Source organism: Typopeltis vanoorti, chromosome 2 (assembly GCF_054136105.1).
Source record: "Typopeltis vanoorti isolate ZY-2024b chromosome 2, IOZ_Tvanoo_1.0, whole genome shotgun sequence".
NCBI lineage: Eukaryota > Metazoa > Arthropoda > Arachnida > Uropygi > Thelyphonidae > Typopeltis > Typopeltis vanoorti.
Genome location: NC_143550.1, coordinates 2104206 through 2127162, shown reverse-complemented (window position 1 = coordinate 2127162; position 22957 = coordinate 2104206). Strand labels below are relative to the sequence as shown.

The 22957-nt window shown below is 36.7% G+C and overlaps 1 protein-coding gene across 1 annotated transcript in view; it reads left to right on the top strand.

The window, feature by feature from the left end:
* LOC150108781 (protein-lysine N-trimethyltransferase SMYD5-like) overlaps nucleotides 1-22957 on the top strand; it is a 397190-nt gene that overhangs the window by 314274 nt on the left and 59959 nt on the right. Inside the window, exon 10 of the mRNA XM_090414210.1 lies at nucleotides 9840-9934. Within this exon, the coding sequence (XP_090270336.1) occupies nucleotides 9840-9934 (95 nt within the window). The remainder of the gene's footprint in view (nucleotides 1-9839; nucleotides 9935-22957) is intronic.

The window sequence follows — 22957 nt, the reverse complement described above, 5'->3', positions numbered from 1 at the left end:
ATTCGCAAGTTGCCTTAGTGTGGTCTTTTAAAAAGGTGTCACATATAATAACTAAAATACTCTGGATTAGAGATAGATGTTGAAATTTTTTTTTCCACTTGGTTATGCTATAAATTGAAGATGCCAAGAAATTATATTCTTGGTTTAGTCTTACACTTTATCCAAGTGTAAGTAAACAGTTTGCACATGAAGTAACTTCACGACTGGAAAACTCTTACATAGAGGCTAATTTAGTAATAAAGTGTGACACCTTTTGCCTACTTATATATGACAATATGACTTCTGCATTAATTCAACCTTGGTATTTCTTCTGGGTCTGGCTCCCACTAGTTTTTGCCTCAATAAAGGTAGAAACCAGTCTGGGTAATGACCCTTCCCATAATGCATAGCATTATACATGTCTGTAAGGATATGTGTTTTGCATTATGCGATAATAAGGCAAGTGATGTGAAGTTATTTTATCCAAGAATATAATTTCTGGGCATCTTTAATTTATGGTATAACCAAATGGAAAAACTTTCAAGATGTTCATCCCAGGCTGTGTCTTGTGTGGTTGCACATTATGTGGGAAAATATTTGATTCCCATGTGTCACTTCTGCATCAGACAGGCATATTTTTACAGTTTTCGATACATGTAGCATGCCAGTTTTAATTTTTTTTCCTGTAAAATTTTATTTCTATGTTTGAACCATTCCATTGATATGGAAAACATCAAATGTAATTCTATCTGATTTCAAGTTTTATATATAGTTGTTAAGATTTTGGAGAAATTTGTAAGAACTCGTATACAGAATTCGGCAGATGAGAGTAATATTATTTATGCAGACCAGCCTGGATTTGATTATCTATTAGAATCTGGTTACCTCTTACAATAGAGTAACAAGAGCAGTGGATGAGGTTAAAGCATACATTGTCATTTTTTTTGGATTTTTCCAAGGCATTTGACAGGGTGTCACATGACAAGTTGATTTCTAAATTTTTTCACACAGATTTGAGTATCAGGTTAGTGGATTGGATTGGCTCTGTGATAGATATCAGACAGTTGTATTGGGGAAGCACTATCAAGGAGTAAAAAGGTTACTCCACAGGGTTCATTCCTGGGATCACTGCTGTTCAATCTTGGTGTCAGTTATATTGTCATAGGATTACAGAGAGAAGATGTTTGCAGATGATGTGAAACTTTGGAGGATTATTAGTAATAGTGCTAATGTTTTGGCTCTTCAAGAGGATTTGAATAAGCTGGAATAGTGGGCAAATGAATGAAGATATCTGTTTAATGCAACCTGAGCTTGGTGGTGGAGGATCGTGACCATTGGAAGTTCCTCTTGCAGCTGCTGCCCCCACAACCCAGTTAGCAAATGCAACTAAATATAATGTTTTAAAATCTGGGATCCACAGATGGGATGCTTTGTACTCACTTAGTGGAGTTATGCTGGAAGAAGTGGAGGAAGCAAGGGATCTTGGGGTGTTTCTGCTTAGAGATTTCAAATTTCAAGAACATATTACAAAGGTTGTGAAGACATCTCAGAGAATTGTCACAATGTTGAATATAACATTGACCATGAGAGATAAAAATGTGCTGGTCCGATTGTATAAAGCTTTGATCACACCACATCTGGATATCTGTGCTCAGATCTTCTTCTTTTCCAGATTCCATCAGGAACATTGGGAGTCTGTAAATGCTTTCCATTGGTTGCTTATCCTTGCTATTGGTCTTAATTCGCAATACTCTTCTTCTCACATTCTATTAATGTTGATCTCCTCCATGTATTTTTAGGATGGCCACACTTTCTCTTTTCTTGAGAATTCCATTCCAGTGCTGTGTGACAAATTTCTTCATGATCTTTTGTAAGTGTATGTTCAATACATTTAAATTTTCATTTTCTTATTTCAAGGTTGACTTTTTGCTGATTCATACCACTCCTTAAATGCATTGACCGTTCTTGCTCTCACCACTCTATTAGGCAATACATTCCATGGTTCAACCACCCTCCATGCAAAGAAACCACTCCTTACCCTCTTTCTCACGGTTTCCTTTCGTAACTTCCAGGGATGGCCCCCCCTTATCATCACTCCTTCCTGCTGTTCAGCCAAGCGAAAGAACTCCCCAGTGTCAACCCTGTAACCACCTCTCAACAGTTTAAAAGTCTCAATCATATCACCTCTCCTTCTTCTATCCAATAACTCTGCAGTCCACACTCCCTCAGCCGATCCTCATAACTAACATTGTACAGTCCTGGCACCATCTTTGTTATCCGCCTTTGTACCCTTTCCACAGTTAATTTATCCCCTTCAAATCCTGGGGACAAGATCTGAGAACAATTGTCTAAGTGTGGTCTGATCAGAGTCTTATACAACAGAATGATAACCCTTTTATCTCTGCAGGTCAGTGTCCTACTCATTATTGCAGCAATCCTCTGTGTTACCTTCACTACCTTTGCAATATGTCCCAGTGGTGTTCATTAGTAATAATTTGTGGCCACTTAATTCGAAGTATTCTCCGCAGACATCGGTTTGTAGTTTTCTTTGAAACCAACCATGTTTCGCATTCGTATAAAAGGACTGATTTAATACATGCATTCAATATTTTCAATTGTTATTCAATATTTTTCATAGAGAAAGATAGAGATATAGAGAGAAGAAGTGGAATGTATGTAAAATTAATTCCGAAGCATGAGAGATGGGATTAGGAGAAAGGAACGAGCAAACAAAAGGGGTAGAGAGGTATGGGAATGATAGAAGGAGAACCAAGTTCCATGCTTAGCCGGCTACGACGATTCAACAATGGGTATAGCTGCCGTATATTTGGTTTTGAGCAGAAATGATCGATATGAGTTGTAAAGCAAAGTCCTTTATCTGGGAATCAGCAAGGAAAAGCCAATAAAAGAAGACAACAGAAAAGAAAATTTTTTCGTGAACAGATTGAAGAAATCCATAAATACTTTACAGTAAATAATCCCAGAAATTTTTTCCATGAAACCAAAAATCAGACCTACATTTGAAAATAAAAGTAATCAACAATAGCAATGGACAAATACTGCCCTCTAGAGATGAAATAGCAAATAGGTTCAGAGAGTACTTTAACAAACTACTAAATTGTCACCCAGAAATAATTAAACCTTCCATAGCTGAAGCAGAGGAAAGCATAATGCTGCTCAAAAACAGCAAGGCACCAGGTGCTGATGGAACTCATTAAATATGGGATAGTGATTTAACCACATGTAGCTCAGTAGAAGTGGTGTTTGCACTCTACAGCGCTTGACCGCACAACGAAAGGCGTTCTAATCTAGTTGCTGACTAGAGGAACTTTTTCTGAGCCTTTTCTCGACCAGTTCCAGAGTTAGTCGATCTCTGGCATGGGCTAGCAGGTTTTTTCTCCCGGAAACTCAAGAAAATCGGCCATCGAACCCACACTAATTTCAGACATTAAAATATTGTGTTAGGGTTAGGGACCACCAGGTGGCTGCACTTACTAGTCGCCACCTTCACTGCGTGCCGATTAATTAGTGATAGCCTTGGGCCAGCTATCTCCGATTGGCTACCAGTGGAGATTGAACTGCCCACTCAGTCTCCAAAAGTTAGATAGGGCTTAAAAACAGCCTCGCCTACTCCCTATATGGGAACAAAAAAAAAAAAAACAGCATTAGCTAATTTTTTTTTTTTTATTAGGTATAATGCTGTCTTCTGTATGAGACGTATTTGCAACATCATCATTACTACTGCTTCCAGTTGTACTTGCCCCATCGTTAATATTTGCCTCAGAATCATGTTTTTGTTTAATAATAAATTTATATGTTGTGTGCTACTACGATGTTAGACAACCCATAAACCAAATACACATTAAAAATGGACTGTGCGCTGTTACAATGTTACACAACACACAATCCAAACACACATCACTGAATGACTTTAAAAAGGATGCTCCTCCCTGCCCCTCCTGCAAACACATGACCTATAAACGATATTCTATTGGTTTAGAGGTCAACGCACATAGCAGTCTTCAGTTGTTAGGATCAGAATAGCCAATTACACTCAGAACTGTGTCATGTGACATCTTTCACCAGTGGAACACTTTTAACCAGTTTGCAGAACACAAATGTTCTGTGAAACTCCGGTTAAGAACTGCTGGCCTAGAGTGTGATTATGACAATTCAGTGAGGATGAGAGTTAAGTGAGAAACTGGATGAGATGATGGTAACAGTGAATACAGATAGCTTGAGAGGTAGCTTAAATTAGGTAGCGAGAGATTTGAGATTGTATGGCAGAAGAGTGTGTGAGAGGGAAGGTAGTAAGCATGTTACCTAGATATGATAATATAGAGTTGAAGAGCGAGCATCAGTAATGAATGCCACGATAGCAAGAATGTGTCATAAGAGAGAGACTCAGATTATGTAGATACTTGCAGTGTATTTGAGGATAGAAGAGAACTGTATGTGAAAGACAGACTGCATTTGAATGAGAAAGGAAGTAGTCATCTGGAGAGAATGTTATTCTAAGGACAAGTGAGTGTATTTGTGGAGGAAAACTAGAATTGTCAGGGTGGATGGAAGCAGGGTTGGCCTCTTGTAGGAATAGACTCTAGGGAAATGTGAAAATGTATGGTGTTATGCAGAGTCAAATGGAGTCTGACAGGACCCCTGGTGTTTATACAAATGCCAGTAGTATCAAGAATAAATGAGAGGAATTATTAGCATTGATAGCCTCAGCCAATCCAAAGATTATTGTGATCACATGGTTGATAGATGATATACTGATGGTAATAGAAGTGGAAGGGCATTTCGGCAAGATAGGAAGAGTAAACACAGTGGAGTATTGCTTATGGTAAGTAATGAGTTGTCCCATCAGATAAGAAGAATTGGAGGGAAATGGTACTAATGGTTTTTGAGAGTATATGGTGTAAGGTAGGAGTTGCCAGGAGGATAGGATATTTAGTGAGATGTTAGCTATAGGCTAGGGAATACAGAATTTAAAGAGCACGACTTTTTTGACAGTTGAGTTTGGTAAGTGCAAAACAAATTATCATTATGGGAGATTTTAACTACAGCTGTATAAAGTGGGAAGAGAAAACAGCATGTGGTAGTAAAGGAATAGAATTTCTGTATATTTTTGAGGGACAAATGCCTAAGACAATATATGGTAGAAGGAACACAAGACTCAAAAGTTTTCAATTTGGTCCTAGCATCAGAGGACCTGATTATTACTGAAATGTCATCCCTGTCCCCAGTCGGAAAGTAAACCTTATAGTCTTAACTTGGAAGATAAGCAGACATGCAGAAGTATTGAGAAGAAAGGAATATATGTGGAATTATAAGGCAGGTGATTAGGATAATCTTAGAAATAAACTTGGGCCAGTTCCATTAATTAGAAAGGCAAGATATCACCAGTTCATAGTAACTAGTAAAGAAATATTTGTTGGCAGTAATGGCAAGTTATATACCGCGATGAAAACGTGAACACAATTTGGTGTAAAGTTGATGACTGACAATATCAAGCAGGAGCTGTGATGAAAAGGTTGTGTAAAAATTATAAGGACAGCGTTGGAAAGCAGTTGCATGAGGAATGTAACTCAGATCAGGAAAGTGCTAATGGGGTAAAAAAAGCAGAACTTGAATAAGAAAAGAGATTAGTCCCAAGATCCAACGAGGATAACAAAAATGATATCAAGACTGTACAACGTTAGCTATGAGGATAGACTAAGGGCATGCAGACTGCAAAGTGTGGAAATTATAAATGGAAATGATAATTTCATGGAAGGTGGTTGGACTGTCAATTGAATTGCCTGATAGGATACTGAGAGTATGAAAAGTGGATGAATTTAAAGATTGTTATTGTAGAATTGTAATGTGAAAGATGAGCCTCCCACAATGAGTTAGGACTCCATGTAGGTCCTGAATAATAATAACAACATATAAATAAAAAAATAGAAATAAATACACATAACAAGCACAGCAAGTTGTACAGAATGATCTGCTCACTCATCACTCCATCAGTGCACACTTAACTCATGATCTACACTAAGATGAATCATCTAATCATTATTAATTTGATGCATGTGCTCAATCGCTTAAGCTGCTAATGTGTACAAGCAATTTTTTTTATTGGTTACTTATTTATAATTTTGCAATCTTTCCTCATGAGGTTTTTTTTTTTTATCCAGCCATTACTGCAAACATGCATGTCTACAGATTATAGGATGCCCTGCAGCAACTTAATGGAAACAAACAAACATAATGTTGCAACTGTAAATTATTAGTAATTCATTTGGCTATGATAAAAGTATTTCTATTCACACCTGTTTTTTCCCCTCCCTTATATTTTCCAGTCATTCTCACCTTGTGTCACAGAACGAGAAAGCTAGGAGCTATGACATGAAATGAGGAGTTGAGCAGTTAGGAAATAAATGCTGAATGGAAACAGACAAAGAAATACATAACATCGCTGTGTGAATGTATTCCGAAGTCCAAAAAGGTGAATAAGGTAGGTGTAAAATCGCTTAAGTTACACATTCATCGATTTTACACCTACCTTAGAAAAAGAAGGTACTTTGGAAGAAGTACAAGATGAATAATGGTAATAATCAGTTACAGGAAGAGTATAAAGAACAAGCCAGGAGAGTGACTCAGTAAGGAAAACAAAAGTGCAGTATGAGTGCAAGAAATTGGCAAATCAGGTGAAGAAAACCTTAGAGTTTTTTAGATATGTGGCAAGTAGAAGGAAGAATGATCATAGTAATATTATGTTAATGGATGAAAGTGGTAGAATGGTAACTTCTGCAGAAGACATTGTTGGGTTATTTAGTGATCAGTATATAAGGGTTGAAAGTTTATTTTTCACTTGGTCAGACTATAATAAATTTAGTTTAATCCTTTATCCAAGTGTGTGCAAACAAAGTTTGCGCCTGAAAGTATCGTCAGGACTGGGGTAAAGTGGTACAACACTGGGCAACTCCTTGCAAAGGTGGAGCAAGCTACCAACACTCCTATCACAGTATCTCCCATAATGCAAAATACATCTCCTTGCGGATATGTATAATGTTATGCATTAAGGGAAGGGCCACTACCCAGACTAGTTTCGACCTTTATTGAGGTCTCTTCAGTGGGAGCCAGGCCCAAGTGGAGATACCAGGCAGAAGCATTAGCAAGGTCATCTCCTCCTATAGGAGCTGCCAAACGGTGTGTTGTACCACTTTACCCCAGTCCTGAAGATACTTTCAGGTGCAAACTTTGTTTGCACACACTTGGATAAAGGATTAAACTAAATTTATTATAGTCTGACCAAGTGAAAAATAAACTTTCAACACCTTTCTCTAAATCCAGAGTAATTTAATAAAAAGGTGGCACACCGTTTGGCAGCTCCTATAGGAGGAGATGACCTTGCTAATACTTCTGCCTGGTATCTCCACTTGGGCCTGGCTCCCACTGAAGAGACCTCAATAAAGGTCGAAACTAGTCTGAGTAGTGGCCCTTCCCTTAATGCATAACATTATACATATCCGCAAGGAGATGTGTTTTGCATTATGGGAGATACTGTGATAGGAGTGTTGGTAGCTTGCTCCACCTTTGCAAGGAGTTGCCCGGTGTTGTACCACTTTACCCCAGTCCCGAAGATAGTTTCAGGCACAAACTTTGTTTGCACACACCTATATAAAGAATTAAACTAAATTTAGTATATAAGGGTGTTTCATCAGGATGGAATCATGAGGAACTTAAGTGTAGAGGACATAGGAGAGGGTGTTTTAATTGTGAGTGAGCAGGAGGTATTTGAGGAAAGAACAAACTTGATGTCAATAAGGCGATAGGATTTCATGACATATCACCATGCATCTTAAAGGAGTTATTTAATAAGAGTCTTGCAACAGCACATGTTCCAAGGGAGTAGAAGGAGGGTAAAATTGTTCCACTGCATAAAGGTGGTGATAAGGCTGTAGCTTCATATTATAGGCCAATCTGTTTATCAGGAATTGTGGTGAAAGTACTGGAGATATTGATGAGAAGTAGGATACAGAAATGGGTAGATACCAGCAGTATTCTCTGTGGTTATCAGCATGGATTTGTTAAAAGTTTATCATGTTATACTAACTTATGTATCAGGTGACAAATACTTGCACATGGGAGATGTATGTACAGTGGTGTACTTGGATTTTGCAAAAGCTTTTGATAGACTGACAAGCTATTAAATAAATTGAAACAGATGAGATTGAATAACAGACTTCTGAGTTGGATCAGTGACTGGCTGTCAGACAGGTATCAGAAAGTTGTATATGAGGGGTGCTGGATCCCGAAAGAGAAAGGTCACTAGTGGTGTACTGCAGGTGTCAATTTTGGGACCATTGTTGTTCAATTTGTATTTAATGATATTGGGATAGGATTAACTAGTGATATGCAGCTGTTTGCAGATGATGCAAAACTGGGCAGAGCAATGCAGAGTCAAGCAGATGATAATACCTTGCAAGAGGACTTGAGTATATTGCATGAATGTGCAGATAAGTGGAACTCTCAGTTCGATGTTGCAAAGTTTAAGGTTTTGAGATTTGGTAAGCAACAATGGGACGTGAAGTATATACTTGGTGGGGAATCTTTAATTGAAGTAGAGGAGATGAGAGATCTAGGAGTGATGGTGGACAAGGACCTGAAATTCAGGGGCCACATTGCACAAGTTCTGAAGATGTCACATCGGATGATGGTAATGATCTGGAGGACCCTGATGTACAGAAATGAAAAGATTGTGATGCCATTATATAAGGCCTTGATCATGCCTATATGGATTATTGTGCACAGATTTGGTCATGGTGACGAGGATATGTTGGAAAGGGTCCAAAGAAGATTCACAAAGGTGGTCAGTGGTCTTTGAGATTTTTCATAGAATGGGAGAGGAGGGTAGAACAAGAGGCCATCGCTGGAAACTATATAAGGAGGGTGTGAGCAGAGGAGTGAGGAGAAGGTTCTTTGCATGGAGAGTGGTTGGTGAGTGGAAAGCATTGCCTGAGTGTGTTGTGAATGTAGACACATTGAATCATTTTAAAGCACGGCTGGATGAGCATTGTGTGCAATAGTGTGTACCTCCCATGATGAGTCTCTGACTCCATGGAGGTCAGATGTTAATAATAATAATATTCACACCTTTTAGTGATTTAAATGTGCCAAGCATATATGGAATTCTCCTCAGTTAGTGGTTTCTAATATATCCTGATACAAATACATCCTTCCCCTCCAATATGCAGTTTTGGTTTTGCTCGGGGAACCAGTGGCAGTTTATAGCATGTACTCAATTATTTCTTACATTTTTTTCACCCTTGTCCTGCAAATCCTGCTATAGTAGAGTTTCAGGACCATTGTGAAAAATAGCTGTGGTCTTTCTAGAGTTTTATGTTTTGGTTCTCTCTTTAGAGAAACCAAACATAGATATCTCCCATGTAAATCTCTTTTGTCTCTCTAGAGAGACCAAACATGGAAATTTTTCAAGCACTTCAGGTATCTAATAAGAAGGGTGGTGGTCTCACACCAGCAAATGAAATTTATGTACCACCTGAAGACAATCACATACGTTCATGCCCATAATGGTATTCAAACCTAAAGCCTGTTGGTTGAAGAGCAGGTAGCTAACAAGGTGATTAAGAATTTTTTTATAGTGAACTACTCCTGAAGTTGTACACAATTGGCTTCTTTTCCAAGGATTATAAAAATACCATCAGATATAATTACATTCACATTGTCATTCAATAATAGTTTCTGTCAGTTTATTTGTAATGCTAAAGCATTGTTTGTTAAATGATTATAAACTACTCCAGTAGAAACACTATTGAGTAATATATTTGATTTAATTTTCATATTTTTTCCAGGTAACCACAGTTGTGTTCCCAATGCAGAAGCTACTTTTCCTTATAATAATTTCACCCTTGTAATGGAAGCTGTGATAGACATTGAGCCAGGAGAGGTTTGTTCAACAAATTTTGATATCATTTATGTTAAAGTAATTCTAATTTGAGTTACAATAAGTTACACAAAATGAGGTGGTGGTGGAGAGGAACCAGACATGAGTGATCAAGATAGTAGCAAGTCTATGGAATAAACCTTATGAGAACAGTTTGAAGATTTGTCGGTTACTGAAACTGGTTGATAGGTGGAAAAGGATGATATAATTGAGACATACAAATAACTGATAGGTTTTTATAAGATTAATTCAGAGGAAATTTTTCAGAACAGGTGTGTTGGTGGGAGAACTAGGTTTGCTTGTAGAGTAGTAAATGAGTGGAATAGGTTGCCGGAGTCTGTTGTGGGTGCCATGACTGTGAATGAGTTCAAAGAAGAGTATGATAGATACTGCACAAATGTTGGATAGTTCTTGACATGATGTTTAGGGCCTCCCTCGATGAGTCTAAGGACTCCTTGGAGTTGCCCATAATAATAATAAATAATATTTTCTCCCAACTATAGCTAAGGTGATCTGTCTTCATTTTTGAGCATAGTAGTCCTTCAATAATAACAGGTGTTGTGGCAATGATGAAAACAGTTACTGTCTTTTGTTGATGTCCATTTAAATAATAAATGTATGTATTCATTCCCCTTAGTTGAGTACTAGCCAAAAGATGGGAGGTATTCTGTTGATTTGAGGAGAAGCATGATAGTCTCTGAACTTACCATATTTTTTGGACTGTAAGACACACTTTTTATGTAGAGAAATCAACTTAGAATTAGGGTGCGTCTTATGGTCCAAAGGTAAGTGATACTTGGTAAGTCTTGGATTCCCACGTTTTCAATATGAGCCAAACGTGTGTCTCGCTGCATATGTGGGAATCCCCAATTTACATATGAGAACTTTACCAGCATCAATAGTAGTTAGTGGGCGAGACGATTATTAAGTCTTAAGAAAATGCGGCATAAGTAACTTGATGGATGGTACTGAAGATGACTTAGTTTTTGAAGAGAGTGATAATAATAGTTCAGACAATAATATTTGTACCAGCAATTGTACCAGCAGCATTCAGTGAACTGAATGCTGCTGGTACAAGTTATGGTAATAGTAAATGAAATTTAAGGTTTGTGAATATTTTTATATAATAATATATTTTTTCTAAAAATTGTCTCATAAATTTGGCGTGCATCTTATTGTCTGAAAAATATGCTAACTTACTGTTGATATTTTACAAACTTTAACCATTAACATTTTATAAAAAGTTACTTCACTGTTAAGAGTTTATAAAATTGCTTTAATTACTTTCATGCCTTTGGCATTGAAAACATGGGGTATTTGCTAGTAAAATACATTCATAGCTTGTTAGACAAATTTTTATGCAACAACTCATCCCCCACAAAAAGTTATAAACCTATTAGTATATTACCACTGTGGTTGGTAAGCTAAGTTTTTGTGTGTGTGCACGTGCTTGCCCGTGTGCACATAGACAGATCCTAACTTACACGAGTTACTTTACACAAACGTTTACATCCTTGGTGAAAACCCACTCTAATTTGGCACATTCCTCAAGTGGCAAATAAAGGAAGCTCTAAAAGAGTTGTCTTGAACAAAGAATAAGAAGCCATCAATTGGATCAAGTATTTCCCCCATTCTGTGAAAAGGGCCTCTGCAATTCTACCACTTCTTCTTAACTCCACTCCACTCCACAATCTTGATATGATAGTACCTTATAATGAATAATATGCTGCATTGGCTGTTGTGCAGAATAATCATAGCTGTGTTCAGGTGTAAACAGAGGATCATCATGTTCAAGAAGTATATTAGTCTCCAATACAGAGAAGTGTTGCATATCCTATGTCTTCTGTGTATGTAACACTTCCCTGTATTGGAGACTGATATACTTCTTAAACTTAGAAGTAAACTTTATGTAGGTATATGGAATACTTAGAAGTTATTACAGGGTGATGAGCTGGTTGTTTATTCAGGGGGAGATTTACAGCATCATGGGGGTGGGAGAGTTGCTGTAATATTGATGAATAATTCCTTCTTGGATATAAGCCTGCAAATGAAAGGATACTTATTAAACTGAAGGCTTATCCCACCAATGTGCCTCTTGGTAGTTTATGTATCTCAGATGGGCCTGATGAAGATAGTGATGAGTTCTATGAAAACCTACACAGTGTATTAGACTGTCTGCTAAGGGGGGGGGGGGGGGGAGGTTTACTCTGGAAGAATTCAACACACCCATTGTCAAAGATGACTGTTGGAATTTGCACATGCTAACAGATTAGTTATTACACATACCTGCTTCCATTAAGCACCTGCCAAATCCTTATACTTGGTCATCAAACATTGATAGGTCATGGCACCAAATTGATTAGCCAAGCACTCCCACAGAGAAGAAAAACATCTTCAGTGTGCACACTCATCCAGGAACAGACTGTAGCCCAGACCATCAACTGGTAAGAGCCAGAATAAGACTGAGACACCAAAACCTTCCAAGTCATTCCTGTCCCACTAGACTTGAAGTTAGAATAATCCTCAGAAGGCTCACATAAGAAACTTCAAAAAGTTTGGATGCTCTTTTGATGCCTGAAATGCTCTGGGAGGGAGTCAAGGTTGTAATACAGGATGAAGCCAAGAAATATCTAGGTCTAGTTAGAAGACCAAGAGATCCATTGATCTCAGAATCAAAATGGGATCTGATCAAAGAAAAGATGTTGGAGAAACAAAGACACAGGTATTGAACATTACACAGAGAAGTCAGAAAACACATCAGGAAGAACAAGGATAAATATTATGCTAAGAAATGTGAAGAGATATTCCAGATGGGGAGAAGGCACAATTACAAAAAAGGATTTTTAAGTTAGTATGTGACCTGAAGCTATGTTTAAGCCCAAAGTGAACACTATCAAGGAGAGGAATGGAGGACTAACAAGAGAAGAGGAGATCAAAAACAGATGGAAATAGTGCTATGAGGAAAGGTATACAGCAGAAGGATGAGGAAACATTTGAAGAGACTCCTTCCCTTCAGAAAGTTGAGTTGGAACCACTTCTACTTTTGCATGAGCTGAAAGACTAATTAAAAAAGCTTAATAATAATAAGGCCTCACATTCAGATGGAATTCACAGAGTGTTAATTAAGGCCACAGGGGATGAAGGGATATAAATGTTTCATAAATTGATTCAGGCAGGAGTATGGCCTAGAGATTGGAAGAAGTCAGTATTCATACATTGCACTAAGAGAGATATGAAGGACTTCAATAACTATAGAACCATTAGTTTCACAAGAAAGATTCCATGAATGATTATTCTTAATAGAATTTTAGGAATGGCGAGGATACCAAAGATCAGATTCTTTGCCTTGGATAGATCATTGAAAAAATATAGAGTTCAGCTTTCCTTTAGTCATGTGCTGCATAGACTACTCAAAAGCTTTTGAATGTGGTCAGCAGCATGTGAAATTGTGAGAAGTAATGAACATAGTGAGTTTTCCTCAACATGTTATCAGATTGATAGATAATTTGTACAATGAGCAAGAAGCCACCATAAGAACAACTGTTGTATTAACTGATTGGTTTCATGTACGCAAGGATGCCCACTTTCTCTTCACGTGTTCAGTATCCATTCCGAGGACATAATGCAATGTAACACTGAAAAAAAAACTATATAGAAAAAAAACATAAATAAACGCTGTAATAAAAATTATTTCCACATAAAAAAACCTTTTTATTGTATGGTCACTACAATTAAAAAACTTTCCTCAAAGAACACTTTTGGTGTTTTTTATGTTTTGGTGTTTAAATATATTTTTTAAATGCAGTCATATCCCAAAGTTAAGCGGTAGATGGGACCAACAAAAAGCTCGTAAGTCGAATTCACGTAACTCGGGTATAATTTTGCATATAAACATACAAAATATTAATTAATTGGGACCAAAGGTTTACAAAAACACCTATATTTTTTAAGAAATATAATCATAATTGTAGTTTTTCATACATAAAAAAAAAAAAAAAGAAAGTTATTTCGATTTCAATGGTTTCATGAAATCTTATAGATTCATCTGACGGCATAATGTCTTTTTCTTATCACGCAAAATTTCTTCATAGCAAGCTAATGATTTTTTTATTCCTTACCTTGTGGCTACAATTCGTTCCTCGTTAGAATCCATGTCCTCCAAAATCTGTAAACCTTTCTTTTATGATTGTTCTTACTGTGGATTCCTGTAGATCAAACTTCTTTGCTAGCTCACAAATTTTCATTCCGCCTTCAAAATCCTTAATAATGTTGAGTTTTGTTTCCAAAGTCGATGTTTTTCTTTTCTTTCTAGCTGTAGAAGAATCGGACTTGCTTCCTTTGGACGACATTATTATTTTTTATGTGATAAAATTTTTATCAAGAACATAACATTAAGCAATCCAAGGTTTGTAAACTATAAAAATCGTGTATGAATGGAGACCACGCGAAACGCGTCAGTGCTTGTTCACAGCATGTGCGACACTGGTGAATGCATCCGGCGCCAGAAAGATACGACTAGTGGTGAAGTGGACGGGAATACGTACATATATGAAACCGCTTAAGTCGGGATATGACCGTATATCAAAAACCCCAGAAAAATCGCATCCCCTGAAGTGTTCATAGCATAAAACAAATATAAATGGTGAACACCATTTACATCCATACCTAATCTCCAATTAGATTGAACCTCCAATTATAGCTTTAACTGCTATAAAAGTGGCACTTGTGTATTTGTACTCTCTGATATTCTGTTGCAAAGTCCCAAATCTAGAACCCTCTCTTTTCAATCGTGATTTAATTGATTTACATCTGATCTGGTTTGGCATATACATTTGCTCTTTCAACTGAAATCCTACAATTTGGCTTCTGCCTGTGTGTAATTGCATAACTAGTTGGCTTACTCTGTTCACTGCAGGTCATGGAGCTTCCTATTCAGAATTTTTGAAATCACAAAAGTGCCTCTGAACTGTGTTTATGCCCTGTTTCTCATAAAAATGTTTCTCGGTAAAAAAGAACATCAGTGTTCTTCTTTTACTGACCTCAAAACTCAAGTACACTTGTATTGCAACATTCGAAAGAACCTGGGGTTCAGATCTCATGTATGGGAAAACCTTTAAGGACTTTTCAGTAGAAGCTGAGTTAGCAGGTCTCTTATAAAAATGGTAGGATTTTATATCCTACAAAATAGACAGACCTGCTGGAGAATACACAATTAATAAACATAGCATACTGGTCTTTGTATATTATAGCTTATATATATATGATGATATATATATATATCATCATCATCAAATTCTAGACATGTACCCTCTAGGGGTGTATAGGATATTATAATAGCACTACATTTCATGTAATATATATGTTACGCGCAGATTATGCAATTGCACAATTCACGGAATGCACAACATTTTTGCTCATTCCATGAACTGTATACCGTGCTTGTACAGTTCGTGGAATGTGTAGAATTTTGCACAATCATGAAATGAGCATTAAGTTTTCTGCTCATTTCATGAATTGGGTGACATATGTTACATGCAAATTATGAAATCACACAATTCACGGAGTGCGCAACATTTTTGCTCATTCCATGAACTGTATAACACGCTTGTATAGTTCGTGGAATCCTAAAATATCACTTTATTAAGTTAATAGTGATGAATTGTCATATTGTGTAAGCCTTGAGTCCTGCAACTCATGCCAATGAGAAACTAACATTACTAAATACGACGAAAGGAATTCTGATGTAATGTTGTACAAATTTACTGTAACACTTGACTAATACTATTACAAAAAAAATTCTTAAAACACAGCAACTTGAAGCAACAACTAATAAGAAATGCTCTTCACCAGTTTATCACGAGTTTCCGCACATCATGCACTGCTGCTGTTACTATGCACCCAATTCATGAGATGAGCATGAATGAATTGTGCAAAATTCTACACATTCCATGAACTATACAAGCACATTATACAGTTCATGGATTGTGCAATTTCATAATTTGCACGTAACATATATATATAAAAATATGTATTACAGTTTTGCTTAAGATAGTACGTTCCATTTCTCTTTCTCACTAGACAAACCATCTAATGTTTAGACATACCAAAATCTTCCTCAGCCATTGCCTTAAACACAGCTCTCTATGCCACCTTTCAGTGTATCAAGGGCAGCCTGAGTCACCTTTTGTGCTACTAAAATGCAGTCTTCCCTTCTTTTCTGCTCTCATGCTCCTTACATGATAGAGCATCATAAAGAATGGATGATGCCTATTTTTGCACTGGGTGATGATGAGAAGTTGCACAAAAGTAACTTCCTGGGTTGGTTTGTTTCATGTAGACTGAGAAGTTGAGTGTGTTTTGTTCTGATTTCTCAACTAGTGTATCCAAAAATGATAAGACGTATTTCTTTATGATTCAACTGTGAATTTATTCTGAGGATGAATGTTGTTCAGGAAGGTGAGAAAATCTTCTAATTGTGTAATAGTACTGGGCCAGATGAAGAATTTTCACCAACATGGATAAAATAAAACAAGTTCTACAGTATCTTAATTCTGTCCTTCCAAAAATTGGCTACAACAGAACATTAGTCAAAAAATTTTATTTTAACCCTCGAAAACAATCAAAAGAACAAAAAAAAAAAAAAAAAAACCAAGAATACAAAGGAGCAGTGATTCTTCCATATATATTACAATCAATCACAGATAAAATAGCAAGATTGCTTCACCAACAAAACTTAAAAGTTGTTTCTACCCAATCAACAAAAATCTCTGAACACTTGAAACCTCCTAAACCATCTATCACTCAAAAAACCAGGTTTCCACAAGACCAATTTCAGTTGTGGTATACACTACAAAGGCAGACTGGTAGATTTGGTGAGAATATGCTGATCAGAACACTTCAAGGACTTTGAATAAAGCGCAAACCTGTGTATGTGGTACATACAATGGAAACAAAACACCAAGTAGAATGACAACAAACTAAAATGCCCTACATTGATTACTGTTTTTACTCAAGAATATTCAAGGAATCAGCTGAAATGATGAAGCATCCTCTACAGTGTAACAAAAAAAAACAAGGGATGATTTTACATAAAGTCTAGTCTTTCTTAATCCATCACAACACATTTATATCTACCAGTGGTATGTTCGAGCAACCCACAAACCAGCAGCCAGTGTAATAGCAAATGCATGCTTTCTGTTCAAATATTTTTCACTACAGATATTAACTGTTATTACTTGCTTTCTAGTTCTTAGTTTATTTATGTTATTTCTTGATGAAGTGAAACAAAGTATTTCACAAAACTAGTCGAAATAAAAATATCGTTTCTATTTGAAATCTTTGTTTGTGGTTAATTACTAAAAAAAAGTTCTAAAAATATCCTATCTCCACAGAAGCCTATTCAACGAAAATTTGCTTGTGTTTTCTGCTAAAGCAGCACTTGCACTTGGACTAGTGCGTTTTGCTTTCTTTCTACAAATTCTTGAGGCTGCCCAGAACAAAGTAATATGGTAATTGAAAATCCTCTCTCACAGATGATCTGTTTCTGCTTTTTTTTCTGCAGTTACTTTTCTGCCAGCCTACTTGGTTGAATGATTACCTTATTCACTCTGCAACCAACAGGCTGCATGTTTGATTAAATCTCATCATGGGCATGGATGCAAATGATTAGGTGGTAGATGAATTTCATTTCCTAATCTGAGACCACTGCCTCTTCTTATCAGACACCTGAAGTGCTTAAAAGGTTTCGGGTTTGGTCTCTAGAGCAGGGTTTCTGGACCAGGGGAAAAATTAATTTAAAATTTTGGGTAGGGACCAGGAGATGTTTAGACAGTTGAGTTTGGCAAGTGCAAGAAGAATGATTGTTATGGGAGATTTTAACTACAGCAGTATAAATTGGGGAGAGGAAGATGCATGTAGCAATAAGGGAATGGAATTTCTAGAATTCTTGAGGGACAAATGTCTTAGGCAACATGTAATAGACAGAACAAGAGGTTCAAGAGTTTTGGATTTGGTCATAGCATCAGAAGAGTTGATAATAATTGAGATGACATCTCTCCCACCAGTTGGAGAGAGTGACCATATGGTTTTGACTTGGAAGATAAATAGACATGCAGGAGTATCAAAGAGACGGGAACTTATGTGGAATTATAAGGCAGGTGATTATAATAGTCTTAGACGTCAACTTGGGAAAGTTTCATGGAGGGTGGAATTGAAAGAAAGGGATATGATTAGTGCTTGGGAAATTGTGAAGGAATATTTGTTAGCAGCAATAGTAAGCTGTATTCCACGAGTGGAGAAGAGGACACAATTTGGAGTAAAGTAGATGACAAACAATATTAAACAAGAACTGCATGCGAAAAAGAGCTATGGAAGAAGACAGATGAAGAGAAGATGCATGAAGAATATAAGACACACACCAGGAGAGTGACTAGTATGGTAAGGAAAGTGAAACTGGAATATATGAAGAGATTGGCCCTAAGATCCAAAAAAAATCTTAGCGAATTTTTTAGCTATGTGGCCAGTAGGAGGAGAAATGACTGTGTTTCTTAGGAAGGACCTCCCACGATGAGTCTTTTGACTCCATGGGGACCTGAATAATAATAATGATAAATTGAATATTAATAACAATAGAATAAAAAAGTTAGCTACTTATGGTACTAATGTACTATAGATTTATAAACTTTCATGGTGAGATTTGCCTAAAAAAAATTCCATGAGTTTTACCTTTATATTGTCAATGAATTTCAGAGGATATTCAGTTGTTTGCAGATGATGTGAAGATGGGAAGGGTTATTAGTAATAGTGCAGATGCAGCAGCCCTGCAAGTGGATTTGAATGAACTAGACAGATGGACGAATGAATGGAAGTGTCGGGTTTGGGATACATCGATGGGAGGCTACATACTCAATTGGAGGAGCTGTACTGGAGGAAGTAGGGGAGACAAAATCTGAGGGTGATCTGGGGAGATCTGCTGATGATTGATAGAAAACTGAAATTCAGGGAACATATTGCAAAGGTGGTGAAGGTAACCCAGAGGATTGCTGCAATACTGAGAAGGACGCTGACCTGCAGAGATGAAAGAATTATCGTTCCATTGTATAAGACCCTGATCAGACCACACTTAGACTATTGTTCTCAAATTTTCTTTTCAAATGGTTTCTTGGCATGGAGGGTGGTTGAACCATGGAATTGTCTGATAGAGTGGTGCAAGCGAGAATGGTCACTGAATTTAAGAAGTAGTATAATAGACTTTGTGTTTCCTAGGAGGAAACTCCCATGATGAGTCTTTTGACTCCATGGAGTCCTGAATAATAATAAAAATCAGTTCTGATTCACTGAATTGCATCAGTCATTCACTTTCTACTAAATATATAATTGCATAAGCAGTGGCCATCTTAACATCCATTCACAGTCTTCTTCAACCTGTTTAATGAGTCTTGCAAGAAGGAGGATTTCAGATGGATAGAAAAAAGACAAAGCCACTGCACGTCAATAGTGTTAAGATGAACATTGCAAAATATAGACCAGTTTATATATCTGTTGTTGTAATTAGTAATTGGAGAGATTGGTAAAGCATACCAAATTGATGGATGAGGATAGATGACTCATAGAATAGACACTCATAAAATTATTATTATTATTTGGTTACCTCCATGGAGTCAACAGACTCATCGTGGGAGGCCCACTCAACCAACAACATATCTGTCATAATGAACTCTGAAATTATTTACACTAGCTGCACTCACAACTCACTCATGCAATGCATTCCACTCACTAACAACTCTCCATGTAAAATAATCTACTCCTCACTCCCTTCTTCACCACATTTTTATACAACTTCCAGGGATGACCTCTCATTCTTCCCATCTTGACATCTACTCTTTTTATAATTTCTTCTGTATTAATCGAGAGAATCCCTTAACTGACTTGAAGGTCTCTATCATATCTCTTCTTTTCCTCCTATCCACCAATTTCTGTAAACCATATTCTCTCAAACACTCTATATAACCAACAATCCTGAATCGTGATATCACTATGGTTATTCATCTTTGGGCCCGCTCTAGTTTTTCCACACCACAATGCAAACTAGGTGATCAAATCGAAGCACAATAGTCCATATGTGGTTGGATCAATGCCTTATATAGAGGCACAACCATCTCCTTATCCCCACATTTTAATGTACTTTTTAATCATAGCAGCAATACAACGTGCAGTATTTGCAACACATGTAATGTGCCCCCAGAACTTCAGTCTATTGTCTACATCAGTGGTCTCCGAACTTTTTTTTTTTGATCACATACCCCCAAGACAGAAAAAATAAATAGTGCGCACCTCCAATTGATCGAGCAAAAATCTATTGTAATAAGTATTATAAAGAGGAAATATGCCTTGTATCATCATATAATAATTAATAATGCTAGTTATTTTTACACATTATTTTTATTATTAACAGCTTACAAACATATTTATTACAATATTTAATGTGAACAATGGCCTTGCATTTCTTTCATAATTTCTTGAAATTCTGGTTTGATGGCTTCTGATACTGCGATACGTTGCTTCTTTAAATTATCTGCAATGGTCTACCAATAATATTTGCTGATAAGGGAATAGATTTTAGTTTATCTGCATATTCTTTTCCATGGATTATTTCTACCATTTTTATGGCAGTTGGGAGTACAAGTGTTTTCCCAATGGCGTGTGGCTTTTGGTCTTCTGCAATTAAGAATGCAACCTCAAGAGATGCCTCCAAATATTTATCGTTAATTTTAGTGAATTTTTTTAAGTTGTTGGATTTGAGAATTACGTGTCTTCAAACATCATTCAAAGAATTGTATAGATTTGTGTTCATGTTCAGGATGTTTTGTTTTTAAGTGTCATACTAATAATGATGGTTTCATACTTCCATTACATAGCATCTCATGACACAATACACATGTAGGACAAGGTTCATTGTTGGCTATCGTCGATGTAAATCCCCATTTCAAGTAGTCTTCTTGATAATTTTGAACTTTCTTGGACAAGGTTTTGTTTAGTTTCAGATTAATGTTTTATCACTTAATTTGACTGATAACGAACTTGTTTGAATAGAAGAATCAATCCTGTTTTTTCCTTGTTCTTCATCGGATGTAGAAGTACTATCATAATTATCTTCAATTTGCGGTTTCTTTGGAGGAAATTTTTTTAAACATTTATCCATTTTGTGAGGGTTATTTTGTAAAATTTAAATATAATTCATTTACTATTGATAATATCAAACACTTTTAAAAAATGTAAGCAATTTTGATAATATTAATTCATTATTTCTAATGTAAATGTAAAAGTAAGCACAAAAAGGCATTGGAATTGCACAGAAACAACATATGCTAAAAAAATCATTAAACTTAATACTAATAATCAAATGATTAATACAACTGTGGTGTCATCTGTAGATAGCAGGATAACTAAGCAATTTTCCTTCTCTGGTTGGGCTTGTCAACACTAGGATGCTCTACAAACAGTGGCAATGATAAGAAGTAAGAGATTTACTCCCTAGTTTTAAAAAACATGACAGCTTTGCCACGGACGATTATGTATGCAAAGTCGTCCAATGTGCGCTACTCGCAAATTTAAGTTTACAGGATCTTTATAATGTCTTTGTCTATATTAGATATATGTTTAATCGATGAAAGAAAGTAATATTCTTTATCTTTAATTAATTACTTAATTTTTTTCCTATCAATGTAAAACTTTTTTTGACGTACCCCCACATATCGACTCGCATACCCCCTGGGGTACGCATACCACACTTTGGAGACCACTGGTCCACATCGCTCCAAGAGCCAAAATCTGATCCACTTCCTGAAGTACAGCTCCACCCATACAGTACATAGCCTTCTATCTCTGTATGCCAAAGTGTAACACCTTGCATTTATTAATATTAAAACAGCCACCCCACTCATTTTCCAAGCTAAAAGTCTATACAAATTTTCCTCTAGAGAATAAACATCAGCTCTACTCCTGATAATTCAACCTAACTTTGCATTATTGGCAAACATATGAAGATCCCTAGTCAATCCACATGACATATTATTAACAAATAAGTTAAACAGTAGGGGCCCCTAGAAGAGAACCTTGAGGCATGTCACTGGTTACCTTCCTTTTCTGAGACATGCCTTCATCATACACAACTAGCTGGTATTGTTGAGAGAGAGAGAGAGAGAGTCTCCGATCCATCTAACCAATATGTTATCATTTCCTATCCTCTGCAGCTTGTACACCTCCCAATAATAAAGATTACCAACTTCTCACGTGGTAATCTATCAAATGCTCTCGCAAAGTCCAAGAATAACTGTTGATTTTTAGGGAAAGACATCGTATACTGTTATATTAATTGAGCAACTTTAATTAATACTTCCTATATTTCAGTAATGTTACATTACCATCTTCAGGGAACATAAAAAATAATGATATGTGCACACATGCACTAACACTGAACAAATATGGCTGAAGACAACAACTGAAGTCAGTCCTAGAGTCCTAAAAGGTACCACCTAGTGGGCTAAATTGGGTAGTAGTCTTGGCTGTTGGGCTGATGTTCTAAAAATGCAAGCTTCCCATATTTGAGGCAGTCTCATGCATCCAAATTTGTTGAGGCTTGGAGAGTTTTTTTTAGAGCTGAGGCTGATTTTAGGAATAATCTCTCATAATTATTCTTGCTGCATGTAATAAGGTGGCTTTCTTCCAGCGTATGTTATGGTGGGTGTACAAAGCATGGTCAGCAAGTCCTGAGTGGTTGTATTGGCGGAAACGGATATAATCCTTATGTTCAGATATCCTGATATTAGTTGTCCTGCCTGTTTGGCCGCAGTATGATGGTTTGCAACTACAAGGGACCTGGTATACTCCAGGTAGGTCTAGGAAGTGACTGGTTCTTGGGGCAGTGGATAAGAGATGCCAGTTTTTTATATGGTTTGTAACAAGTTGTCAAGTCATATTTTTTTAGGATTTTTGTTAGCTTTTCAGAAGTATCCTGAATATAAGGAA